The sequence below is a fragment of the Oncorhynchus kisutch genome, linkage group LG6 (genome assembly GCF_002021735.2).
Source record: "Oncorhynchus kisutch isolate 150728-3 linkage group LG6, Okis_V2, whole genome shotgun sequence".
Taxonomy (NCBI): domain Eukaryota; kingdom Metazoa; phylum Chordata; class Actinopteri; order Salmoniformes; family Salmonidae; genus Oncorhynchus; species Oncorhynchus kisutch.
Window position 1 is genome coordinate 68720097 of NC_034179.2, and position 12013 is coordinate 68732109.

At 46.3% G+C, this 12013-nt stretch overlaps 1 protein-coding gene across 1 annotated transcript in view; it reads right to left on the reverse strand.

The window, feature by feature from the left end:
• LOC109891908 (rho GTPase-activating protein 23) overlaps window positions 1-12013 on the reverse strand; it is a 41686-nt gene that overhangs the window by 5667 nt on the left and 24006 nt on the right. The window contains exons 8-18 of the mRNA XM_031827272.1: window positions 5108-5263; window positions 4294-4405; window positions 4135-4174; window positions 3790-3927; window positions 1947-2255; window positions 1683-1744; window positions 1448-1566; window positions 1235-1353; window positions 859-1011; window positions 508-586; window positions 284-367 (exon numbers count right to left, since the gene is read on the reverse strand). Coding sequence (XP_031683132.1) covers window positions 284-367; window positions 508-586; window positions 859-1011; window positions 1235-1353; window positions 1448-1566; window positions 1683-1744; window positions 1947-2255; window positions 3790-3927; window positions 4135-4174; window positions 4294-4405; window positions 5108-5263 — 1371 coding nt within the window. The remainder of the gene's footprint in view (window positions 1-283; window positions 368-507; window positions 587-858; window positions 1012-1234; window positions 1354-1447; window positions 1567-1682; window positions 1745-1946; window positions 2256-3789; window positions 3928-4134; window positions 4175-4293; window positions 4406-5107; window positions 5264-12013) is intronic.

The window sequence follows — 12013 nt, forward strand, 5'->3', positions numbered from 1 at the left end:
AGAGAGAGAAGAGAGCAAAAGCAGGGAGAGAGAGAGAGAGAAAGAGAGCAGAGAGAGAGAAAGAGAGAGATAGAGAGAGAGAAGAGAGAGAGAAGAGAGAGAGAGAGAACTGAGAGAGAGAAGAGAGAGAGAGAGAGAGAGATGAGAAAGAAGAGAGAGAAAGATGAAAGAGAAAGAGAAAGAGAGGTCAACACTTCTGAGTATCCTGTGTAATCTGTCAGCCCTTGAAACAGTCATCAAAGACTATACCGGATATGCAAATAGAAGAACATGTTCAGACAACGTTCACATACCAGTTTCTTCATGGTCTTTAGCCGGTCCCCGGCATTCTCCATCCGGTTAGCGTCGATGAAGTCATTGTACTTATCTGTGAGGATGAGAGTAATATGAATAGTTACAGTACATTGAAATAAAAAGTAACATTCAACTGTAACTGTTAAAAGGAGGATGAAGGAGAGTTTATTCCTGCCTTCTACTGACGGCTCATCTAACGAAACGGGGACTCACCGTCTGTGAAGAGGGGCTCCGGAAGTTTCCTGAAGAAAGACTTGAGCAAGCTGCTGATCACGTTCAGGTCCTGCCATTTCTGTGAAGCGGTAAGAACAGGGAGAGAGAGGTCAAAGGCAATACTAAAAGGGCCAACCGTCAGAAACACGGTTGTCATCCTTTCCCTTTGCTGAACACATGTAAACCCCACTGATGCTGTTTAACACCATCCCACAGATGACTAGATATACTGTGTCTATCTAATCCAGTCATGGATTACTGTGCCTATTGCTTACTGTACGTTAGGTTGTGTGTGTGTGTGTGTGTGTGTGTGTGTGCCCGTGCGTGCAACTGGGGTCCTGCTCTGCTCACCTCCTCTGCAGGGTTGATGTCCGACCCCTTGTTGAGCTGGTCCTGAAGGCTGGACACCACTGCGTTGTTCCCTGGGACCCTGTAGATGCCGGTGTACTCCAGACCCATGTCCTCCACCAGCCCACAGCAGATCTCCACGATCATAGGGATGAACTGGGAGGACAGACAGACAGGAGAGGGGAGGGTTAGACAGGAGTGGACCCACATACCTTACCAGCACACAGATACATCATAGTAAACAGTAGACACACACTGACCCATACATGTCCATACGCCATGCATTTTCAGTAAATACTTTCACAGGGCATATAAACACGCACAGAATGATACATTTACAGAATATGATCCGATTAGAGAACAGGAGGCTCTGGCTGACCTTGTTGTTGGCGGCTGGCTGGCAGTCTTCTAGCCGCACTCCAAAAGCCTTGGGCCCTGACTTCTTGGACTTCTTCATGATGTTGATCCCCCATGGCGACTTAGGGGGGCTGCTCTCATCTGGGGATAGTCAGAGGGACAGCGAGTCAGACAGACAGAGTCAGAACAAACATCCATCTGGAATGACCACTGCTGGTTGGTTCCTGCCTCTGACCTTTGCCCTCAGGTTTGGGTGAGCGCGGCGCCCCGGCAGCGTTCTCCATCTTGGCCAGCAGGAAGGAAGGCTTGGCACGGGACACCCTGGGAGAGGAGTCCGGCTTGTTGCCTGTTGGACTGGAGGCAGGGGGAGACAGAGAGAAGACTGTTACAAACGGACTCTGCCAGGCAGGACAAGCAAGATGGATGTACCAAACACTACTGCTGTATAGTGATAGGCATGTGTCCTTCACCTCTGTTTCCTGTAGTCATTGAGCTTCTTACTGATCAGAGCCTGTCTTGAGAATCCCAGCTCCTGAGACAGACAAACACACGGTCCACTCCCTCATCAATACAGCCTTACACTGTAGCAACACCAGTGAAGAAAGGTGACATGTGCAACAATGTTACAGGAGATCTAGAAACAGAATGCAGTGTGTGACATAAGATATGAGGGTTGTTCCGAGTTGAGAGGGGAAAGGTCAGTTGAGAGGTGAGAGTGGTGCCCTCTGACCCACCTCATTGTCGGTCTTGCTGTTCTCGCTGATGACCTTGATCCAGTCCAGCATGTCCTCTCTGTCCTCGGCCTGCAGCAGGTACTCACAAAAGTCCTGAGTGGTCAGACGCAGCGCGTGCTTGCGCTTGGTCTCGCTGTACGCTATGTCCACCAGGCAGCCCCGGATGCTGATTGGCTGCTCCTCGTCGGCATCGCCTCCCAGAGTGGCGCCCCGCAGGACCGCCTCCCTCTTGTCCTTGTAAAGGAAGAGCGAATGGGCGCGCAACACTGAGAAGACCCGCCTCCACGGACGCATGCCGCTGCCCACCTTCTGTAACACACAACGGAACGGAGAGAGTGAGAGACAGAGAGAGAAGAAATGGAGTGAGAGGGGGTGTCCTCGGATGGGGCCACAGTGTCTCCTGACCCCTCCTGTCTCAGCCTCCAGTATTTATGCTGCAGTAGTTTATGTGTCGGGGGGCTGGGGTCAGTTTGTTATATCTGGAGTACTTCTCCTGTCCTATTCGGTGTCCTGTGTGAATCTAAGTGTGCGTTCTCTAATTCTCTCCTTCTCTCTTTCTTTCTCTCTCTCGGAGGACCTGAGCCCTAGGACCATGCCTCAGGACTACCTGACATGATGACTCCTTGCTGTCCCCAGTCCACCTGGCCATGCTGCTGTTCCAGTTTCAACTGACCTGAGCCCTAGGACCATGCCCCAGGACTACCTGACATGATGACTCCTTGCTGTCCCCAGTCCACCTGGCCATGCTGCTGCTCCAGTTTCAACTTCCACCTGACTGTGCTGCTGCTCCAGTTTCAACTGTTCTGCCTTATTATTATTCGACCATGCTGGTCATTTATGAACATTTGAACATCTTGGCCATGTTCTGTTATAATCTCCACCCGGCACAGCCAGAAGAGGACTGGCCACCCCACATAGCCTGGTTCCTCTCTAGGTTTCTTCCTAGGTATTGGCCTTTCTAGGGAGTTTTTCCTAGCCACCGTGCTTCTACACCTGCATTGCTTGCTGTTTGGGGTTTTAGGCTGGGTTTCTGTACAGCACTTTGAGATATCAGCTGATGTACGAAGGGCTATATAAATACATTTGATTTGATTTGATTTGACAGAGAGAAGAAATGGAGTGAGAGACAGAAAGGACAGAGAGAAGAAATGGAGTGAGAGACAGAAAGGACAGAGAGAAGAAATGGAGTGAGACAAAGGACAGTGAGAGAAGAAATGGAGTGAGAGACAGAAAGGACAGTGAGAGAAGAAATGGAGTGAGAGACAGAAAGGACAGTGAAAGAAGAAATGGAGTGAGAGACAGAAAGGACAGTGAGAGAAGAAATGGAGTGAGAGACAGAGAGAGAAGAAATGGAGTGAGAGACAGAGAGAGAAGAAATGGAGTGAGAGACAGAGAGAAGAAATGGAGTGAGAGACAGAGAGAGAAGAAATGGAGTGAGAGACAGAGAGAAGAAATGGAGTGAGAGACAGAGAGAAGAAATGGAGTGAGAGACAGAGAAGAAATGGAGTGAGAGACAGAGAGGACAGAGAGAGAAGAAATGGAGTGAGAGAGAAAGGACAGAGAGAGAAGAAATAGAGTGAGAGACAGAGAGAAGAAATGGAGTGAGAGACAGAGAAGAAATGGAGTGAGAGACAGAGAGAAGAAATGGAGTGAGAGACAGAGAGAAGAAATGGAGTGAGAGACAGAGAGAAGAAATGGAGTGAGAGACAGAGAGAAGAAATGGAGTGAGAGACAGAAAGGACAAAGAGAGAAGAAATAGAGTGAGAGACCGAGAGAGAAGAAATGGCTCAGGTCCTATTCCTCTACTCGTTCTTTCTTTCTCTCTCCTCTCTCTCTCTCTCACCTTGCCCTTCTCAGTGAGGATCTGTTTGTAGTGCAGCCATCCCTCTCTCCATATGTCACTGTAGCTGATACTGCCCAGCTCCGAGGTGGAGTGGCGTTTGGAGCGCACCTCCTCCGCTGCCCCCAGACTGTCCAGAGACTAACACACACACACGCACGCACACACACACACAACAGGTTTTTAGGATAAACACACCTAAAAACGAATGGTTTCAGACACACTCTCCTAGCTGCCAGAAATGGAAGGTCCTCTGCAATCTGCAGTGTGGTCACGTGTAGGATACAGCCAACTATTATTGTGAAACTTATTGGAAAAACTATTATTGTGAAACAGGGAAAAACTCACCCCATCAGTGAAGAAACTCTTCACTCTCTTTGGCAGCCTCCTATGAAGAATAAAAATGACTACTGTAAGATTTACTACGAAATGAATTGATCATATGATTCAGATGAATCCCTCCTAATCGATTCCCACGTCTCCCCCCCCCGGCGATCCATTACTCACGAGAAGACGCGGCCCTCCTCTCTGAAGGTGTTGAGTCCCTCGTCACATGACTTGGAGCGCTCCGTGGTGATGGCTAGAAGATAGGAGGAACGGCGACTGGATTTAATACTGCCTGCTCAGTGGGAGACGGAGCGAGTGAGAGAGAGAGAGAGGGAAAGAAAGAGAAGAAAGTAGATGTAATGGTAGTCAGAGGATGTTAATAAAGGAGGGTGGGGTTAGCAGACGTGGGAGAGTGGTTGGGTGCGGTGGCTGGGGTGCGGTAGTGGGTGAAGAGGTGGGCTGGCAGGATGGAGTCAGGTTAGGTCTTCTCAGGTCACTTCGCTCACTACTGTCATGCAAAGGGAGTCTGTCTGCGTGTCAGACTGGACTAAAGCTGGGTGTACGAGGACCACTGGACTTCATGCTCTAGTCTATACAGAGGAAATGTGGACCCTATATTGGTACAAAACACACTTTCTCCAAAAAGGTAGAGAGTAACCCCATTCACTTCAATGACGCACATGCATCTGCCTAGGCACCCGAGGAGTGACTACATTTGCTTTAGGGCGCGCATGCATCTTACCAGGCACAAAGAAGTACACAAGACCTACTTACTGGAGGCCATTATACCTCCTCGCCATGGAAAAATTGTCAATCAACTCATGCAGAGAAACAAAGGAGCATCCTGTGTACAGTAAGCCATTCTCTCCATAGATGTGGAGGTGGCATGTCTGCTAGCATGGTACCAGACACTGCAGAGAGGTGTGCTGGGTTCTGGTATGGCTGCATGCAGGGGGGTCGGTCCGGGGTAGTCCGGCTCAAGGGGGGCACTCACTGCAGTCGTGTGAGAAGAGCCTGGTTAGAGGGAAGGTGAAGGTGGGGGAGGCGGGGCTGGTGACGATGGTGGGAGCTGAGCTCATGCCACTGGACACCACAGAGGAGGCGGGCACGTGGCGGGCACGGAGGTCAGCGCTGGGGCTCGTCGGCTCATCTGTATGGAGGGGGGGGGGGGGGTTAGGGAAGGATAGAGGGAGGAGGAGAGGGAAGGGAAAGGGCAGAGGGCAGAATCAAGGGTGAGAGGACGAGAGGGAGGAGAAGAGGGAAGGATAGAGGGAGGAGGAGAGGGAAGGATAGAGGGACGAGGAGAGGGAAGGATAGAGGGAGGAGGAGAGGGAAGGACAGAGGGAGGAGGAGAGGGAAGCATGGAGGAGAGGGACGGGAAAGGGCAGAGGGCAGAATCAAGGGTGAGAGGATGAGAGGGAGGAGAAGAGGGAAGGATAGAGGGAGGAGGAGAGGGAAGGATAGAGGGGGGAGGAGAGGGAAGCATGGAGGAGAGGGAAGGGAAAGGGCAGAGGGCAGAATCAAGGGTGAGAGGAGAAGAGGGAAGGATAGAGGGAGGATGGGAGAGCGGTGAGGTACCACCACAGGGTCACTATAAAGGACAGAGATACTGTTTTCACACGGAATGTTCACGTTCTCTGAGAACCATTGACACGACACATTACTTACGTACTTCACTTTCTTTGTCCTCCTAACACGTAAATACAATGCACACAGATTATAACATGTGTTCTATGAAGCATCCTCAAAGAGAGAGTGGAAGAAAATTCTCAGAAAAGACTAAAGACTAAACTGCAATGTAGAACTTCAATAACGGAACTGTAAACGAGCAATACTACAGCTCTATTGCGGAAAAAACACACACACACACACACACACACACACACACACACACACACACACACACACACACACACACACACACACACACACACACACACACACACACACAAAGTAATAAGGTGGAAAGTAAAACGGCATAAAGAGTGATTAAACCAACTCCCTAATGGTGTACCTGTGTCTGCTGCCTCCATGAGAAGAGTTCTTCAAATAGAAACGGAAAAGGCTTTGGTACCATGTAATAACGCTACGTTTCAGTTCTTTATAAGGGTGTGTGTGATTCCTTGTGTTGGTTTGTATGAGTGCACTACACACAAAAAAAAGGAAACTATGTCTTACTTGCAGTGATAATGTCTTAGTTGGCTGTCATTTCAAGGTTGAATGGCAGAAATACACGAAACAACCATAAGTAATATATCCAAGATCAGAGTTGGGGAGTAATGGATTACATATAACGTGTTACATATAACTGATTACAACATTAAAAAAACTAACTGTAATCCGTTACGTTACCAGCAAAAAATATTGTAATCGGATTACAGAGTCCTTTGAAAAACTAGATGATTACTTATAGGATTCCTTTTAAATTCAGAAAGGATGTTACCGAAAAAAAATCTTTGACACCTTTCTGTTCTCAAAGACATTGAAATCAGCGTTAAAAAAAAAAGGAAGCAGGTTTAAGTTTGTTCCACCTGAGCGAGTCTGACCACAAGTCAGAGACCACGCCAAATGTGTTTGATGGATCGCGGGTAAAGAGCAGGAATAGGCCTCGGTAGGTTTACAGTCCAAGCTATGTCTTCCAATGGTGCGACTGCATGTCAGCATCCAAAGATTCTACATCCTACTTGAATAAAGGCTTGGAGGCGAGGACGACAGCAACGGGGTTAGCCTGCAGGCGACACGGACATCACTTAGAACTGATATCTACATAGATAACGGCATTGATGTGACACACACCGCCGCTCGAGCTATTTGTTTCTTACGGATTGTCGTCGTTGTAGGTGACTGTGTATTCTGACCCAATAATGGTTGAATGTAAGAGGTTCAAGCTGCCAATCACGTATTGTTTTTGCGACTGGTGGACAGTCAGTTGCTCTTGCAACAGCTGCATGGTGCAGATCCCAGCATTTGGAATAACAGTTTGAGAGACTTCCTCCCTTCTAAACTCCCCCGTGGTATTGTGCTCCACATACTGTCAAAAACAAGCTTCATTTAAGAAGACCACGAGTGAGGCTTTTGTGTCTCAATCTAATTCGTCCTGATAAAAAAAACAAATCCACGGGCCTAACGGACACATGCTCAAACTTGCAGACTTTTGATAGGCTTAACACAGCTACAAATGATTCTTCTCTCTCTGTCCTCAAATGATTATAAACAGAGTAGGCTAATAAGTCCTTTGTTTTTGCATCATGCTCAGGTAAAACTGTTTGGCTAATCTATATTTCCAAGTCCAATTCTTGAAGATCAAGGGGTATTGAATGAATTGGAATGACTGGAAATCTGACAGACTTTTTTTTGTTTTTAAATGTCACGATATAGCCTTATCGTATTACAGGGGTGTGTGCTTAGTCCCCTCCTGTACTCCCTGTACACCCACCACGGCCAGTCCACGCACCACTCCAACAACATCATCCAGTTTGCTGACGACACGACGGTGGTATGCCTGATCACCGGTGACGACGAGACACCCTACAGGGAGGAGATCAGTGACCTGACAGTGTGGTGCCGGGATAACAACCTCTCCCTCAACGTCACTGAGACCAAGGAGCTGATCGTGGACTACAGGAAATGGGGGTCTGAGTAGGCCCCCATCCACATCGACGGGGCTGCAGTGGAGCGGGATCAGAGGTTAAAGTTCCTCGGGATCCAAATCACTAAGGACTTAAAATGATCCACACACATCCCCCTCAGGAGGTTGAAAAAGGTTGGCATGGGGCCCTGAAATTCAAGTTCTACAGCTTCTTGACGGGCTGCGTCATTGCTTGGTATGCCAACAGCATAGAGCTAAAGAGGGTGGTGCGGACAGCCCTGTACATCCCTGGGCCTGAGTTCCCTACCATCCAGGACCTCTATATATTAGGCGGTGTGAAAGGAAGGCCCTGGAAATTGTTAAAGACTCCAGCCACCCATGTCACAGACTGTTCTTTCTGCTTCCGCACGGCAAGAGGTACCCTAACAGGCTCCTGAAAAGCTCATTTTCAAAGACTGCTAAATAGACCCTTGTATATATGTTTTTGCACTCTCTATGCACACTCATAGAACTCTACACAATCACACACACTGACACTCCACAACGCACATACCATGCACACACATTTATACTGAGGTGGGTTAACTGCCTCGTTCAGGGGCAGAATGACAGATTTTCACCTTGTCAGCTCGGAGGAGACTGCCTGTTACGGGAATGCAGTAAGCCAAGGTAAGTTGCTAGCTAGCATTAAACTTATCTTATAAAAACAATCATTCAATCATAATCACTAGTTAACGACACATGGTTGATGATATTACTAGATATTATCTAGCGTGTCCTGCGTTGCATATTATCTGACTGAGCATACAAGTATCTAAGTATCTGACTGAGCGGTGGAAGGCAGAAGCAGTCGCGCAAACATTCATTCAAACAGCACTTTCGTGCGTTTTGCCAGCAGCTCTTCGTTGTGCATCAAGCATTGCCCTGTTTATGACTTCAAGCCTATCAACTCCCGAGATGAGGCTGGTGTAACCGAAGTGAAATGGCTAGCTATTTAGCGTGTGCTAAATAGTAAATAGAGGGATGGAAGCTATACTGTTACACTGACAATACTAAAGTGCCTATAAGAACATCCAATAGTCAAAGGTTAATGAAATACAAATGGTAATGAGGGAAATAGTCCTATATTTCCTATAATAACTACAACCTAAAACTTCTTACCTGGGAATATTGAAGACTCATGTTAAAGGAACCACCAGCTTTCATATGTTCTCATGTTCTGAGCAAGGAACTGAAACGTTAGCTTTCTTACATGGCACACAATTGCACTTTTACTTTCTTCTCCAACACTTTGTTTTTGCATTATTTAAACCAAATTGAACATGTTTCATTATTTATTTGATGCTAAACTAATTTTATTGATGTATTATATTAAGTTAAAATAAGTGTTCATTCAGTATTGTTGTAATTGTCATTATTACAAATAAAATACAATTAAAAAATCATCCGATTAATCGGTATCGGCTTTTTTGGTCCTCCAATAATCGGTATCGGCGTTGAAAAATCATAATCGGTCGACCTCTAATATATATACACACACCTCTATCAATCCAGTATGCCTGCACATTGTAAATATGGTTTTGGAACTGACCCTGTATATAGCTACTGACCCTGGAAGTTGCAGGCTGGAACTGACCGAGTATATAGCTACTGATCCTGGAACTGACACTGTATATAGCTACTGACCCTGGAACTGACCCTGTATATAGCTACTGATCCTGGAACTGACCCTGTATATAGCTACTGATTCTGGAACTGACCCTGTATATAGCTACTGATCCTGGAACTGACCCTGTATATAGCTACTGACCCTGGAAGTTGCAGGCTGGAACTGACCGTGTATATAGCTACTGATCCTGGAACTGACACTGTATATAGCTACTGACCCTGGAACTGACCCTGTATATAGCTACTGATCCTGGAACTGACCCTGTATATATAGCTACTGACCATGTATATAGCTACTGACCCTGGAACTGACACTGTATATAGCTTCTTACTTTCTCGTGTTCTTCTTATCTATGATTATTTTTCTTGTGTGTTTTTGTTCTACCTTGTGATCTTTTGCACTAATTATTGATTACTGCATTGTTGGGTTTATAGCTCGCAAGAAAGGCATTTCACTGTTGTGCGCGTGACATCAAAACGTGAATCTTATCTGTATCAAAGTACAAAGCAATGGGTTAAAAGAGGCCTACATACACTATAAAGTAAAACGCAACATCCATGTATGGCCAGCTATGTAAACTCTAAAGTTGGTTTATCCTGCAATAGATGTCGTTTAATTGGTAATATTCATTTTTGTCTTCTGCTAATGCGTCTTAAGTAGTCTAAAAGTAACTGAAAGTAATCAGATTGTTACAGAGTTTGGGTGATCCGAAAGTTACATTACTGATTACAATTGTGGACAGATAACGAGTTAACTAACGCATGTCATTTAGAAAATCTAATCAAATGTATTGTTCACATACACATGGTTAGCAGATGTTAATGCGAGTGCAGCAAAATGCTTGTGCTTCTAGTTCCGACAGTGCAGTAGTATCTAACAAGTAATATAACCTAACAATTTCACAACAGCTACCTTATACACACACAAGTGTAAAGGAATGAATACGAATATGTACATAAAAATATATGAACGAATGATTCCCGAACGGCATAGGCAAGATGCAGTAGATGATATAGAGTACACTATATACATATGAGATGAGTAATGGAGGGTATGAAAACATTATATAAAGTGGTATTGTTTAAAGTGGCTAGTGATACATTACATCAAGATGTAGTAGATGGTATAGAGTACAGTATATACATATGAGATGAGTAATGTAGGCTATGTAAACATTATATGAAGTATATGAAGTAACCTACCCAACCTTGTCCAAGATAACCACGCAACGTTCATCTCAACCAGTCTAAAACACACACAAGGGGATGTGAAACCAGCCAGCCACAACACCCTTTCTGACTGACACAGAGGATTATGGACCAGACTAGTGTTTGCATGTAGAGAGGGAAGGGTAAGGTTTTGCCCATGTTTAACTTTTGTAGCTTCAGGTCCTAATGCTGGCCTCACTAATAACCACGGCTGCTGCGCCTATCTGAATACCTTCACTAAACAGCAGAGGGCAGCAGATCTTCAGTCTCAAATGGAAGCAATGGCTCAAAACCGACTTGGCTCTCAACTCGAAACCAGCCCCTATAGGCTTAACATGAACTTTTGAAACTTAATGGTGTGCTTTCTTGTATTGTTATACAAGGTGCTCAAAACATAACTTGTCATGCAAGACTCGTCCCTCTCTCCCCCATGTTTCTTCTCTGACCAAACATACTTCTCCACAGACATCATTTATCTCCCCTTTATTCCTATCTGCTTCCACTTTCACTGTCTTCCACCTGCTCCCTTCTGTTTCTCGACATCTCCCTCACCCCTCCTCTTCGCTCTGTATCAGTCCGTTTCTCGTCTCGGTGCTAGGGCCAGCCCAACAGAGGCAATAGGAGAAGGGGCAGAGGCGGAAACATTCCCAATCTAGGATGTGGAATCTGCCTGTTTACAGCTGAGCCCAGAAATAGCCGCTCTCACTGCCTGTGGGTTTAACAAGGGCCATCATTAACAGAACCAGAACAGCAGAGCCAGTAGAGAGAGGAGCCCTGGGTGGGAGCCACCACAATACTGGCCTTAGAATGGAGCAGGGCTCTATACTACCACAGCACACTCCTACAGCCTACTACCACTTCTCTATAGGAGACGCCATGACCTCACCCGCTCACACAGACAGAGGGTGAAGGAGAGATTTCTTCTTTGAGAGCATAGGCCATGTTTTGGCCAGCTCAGTGTGTGTGTGTGTGTGTGTGTGTGTGTGTGTGTGTGTGTGTGTGTGTGTGTGTGTGTGTGTGTGTGTATGTATGTATGTATGTATGTATGTATGTATGTATGTATGTATGTATGTATGTGTGTATGTGTTGTGTGGAGGGTAGTGGCTCTGTGTGTCTGTTGTGGGGAGGGTATAGTGGTACACAAAGGCAGCATTGAGGGTGGTGGGCACAGAGTGCAATGCCTGAGGCTGGCAGTGTGACAGAGACATTCTGGACCCCTACTGTACTGTGCCTCACAGGGGGTTCCACTACCACCAGGCCTCCTGTCCTATCATCTACAATACTGGGTTCCCCAAAAAAGGAGGTCCAGTATAACCTGCCATCCTAATGAGACCCAGTCCTAGGATTTACACAAAAAATGCTCCAATAATGTAAGTCCTTTCATTGGTTTTGTTACCGCAAGCTACCAACACTATTCAAAAGGAGACTACAGTG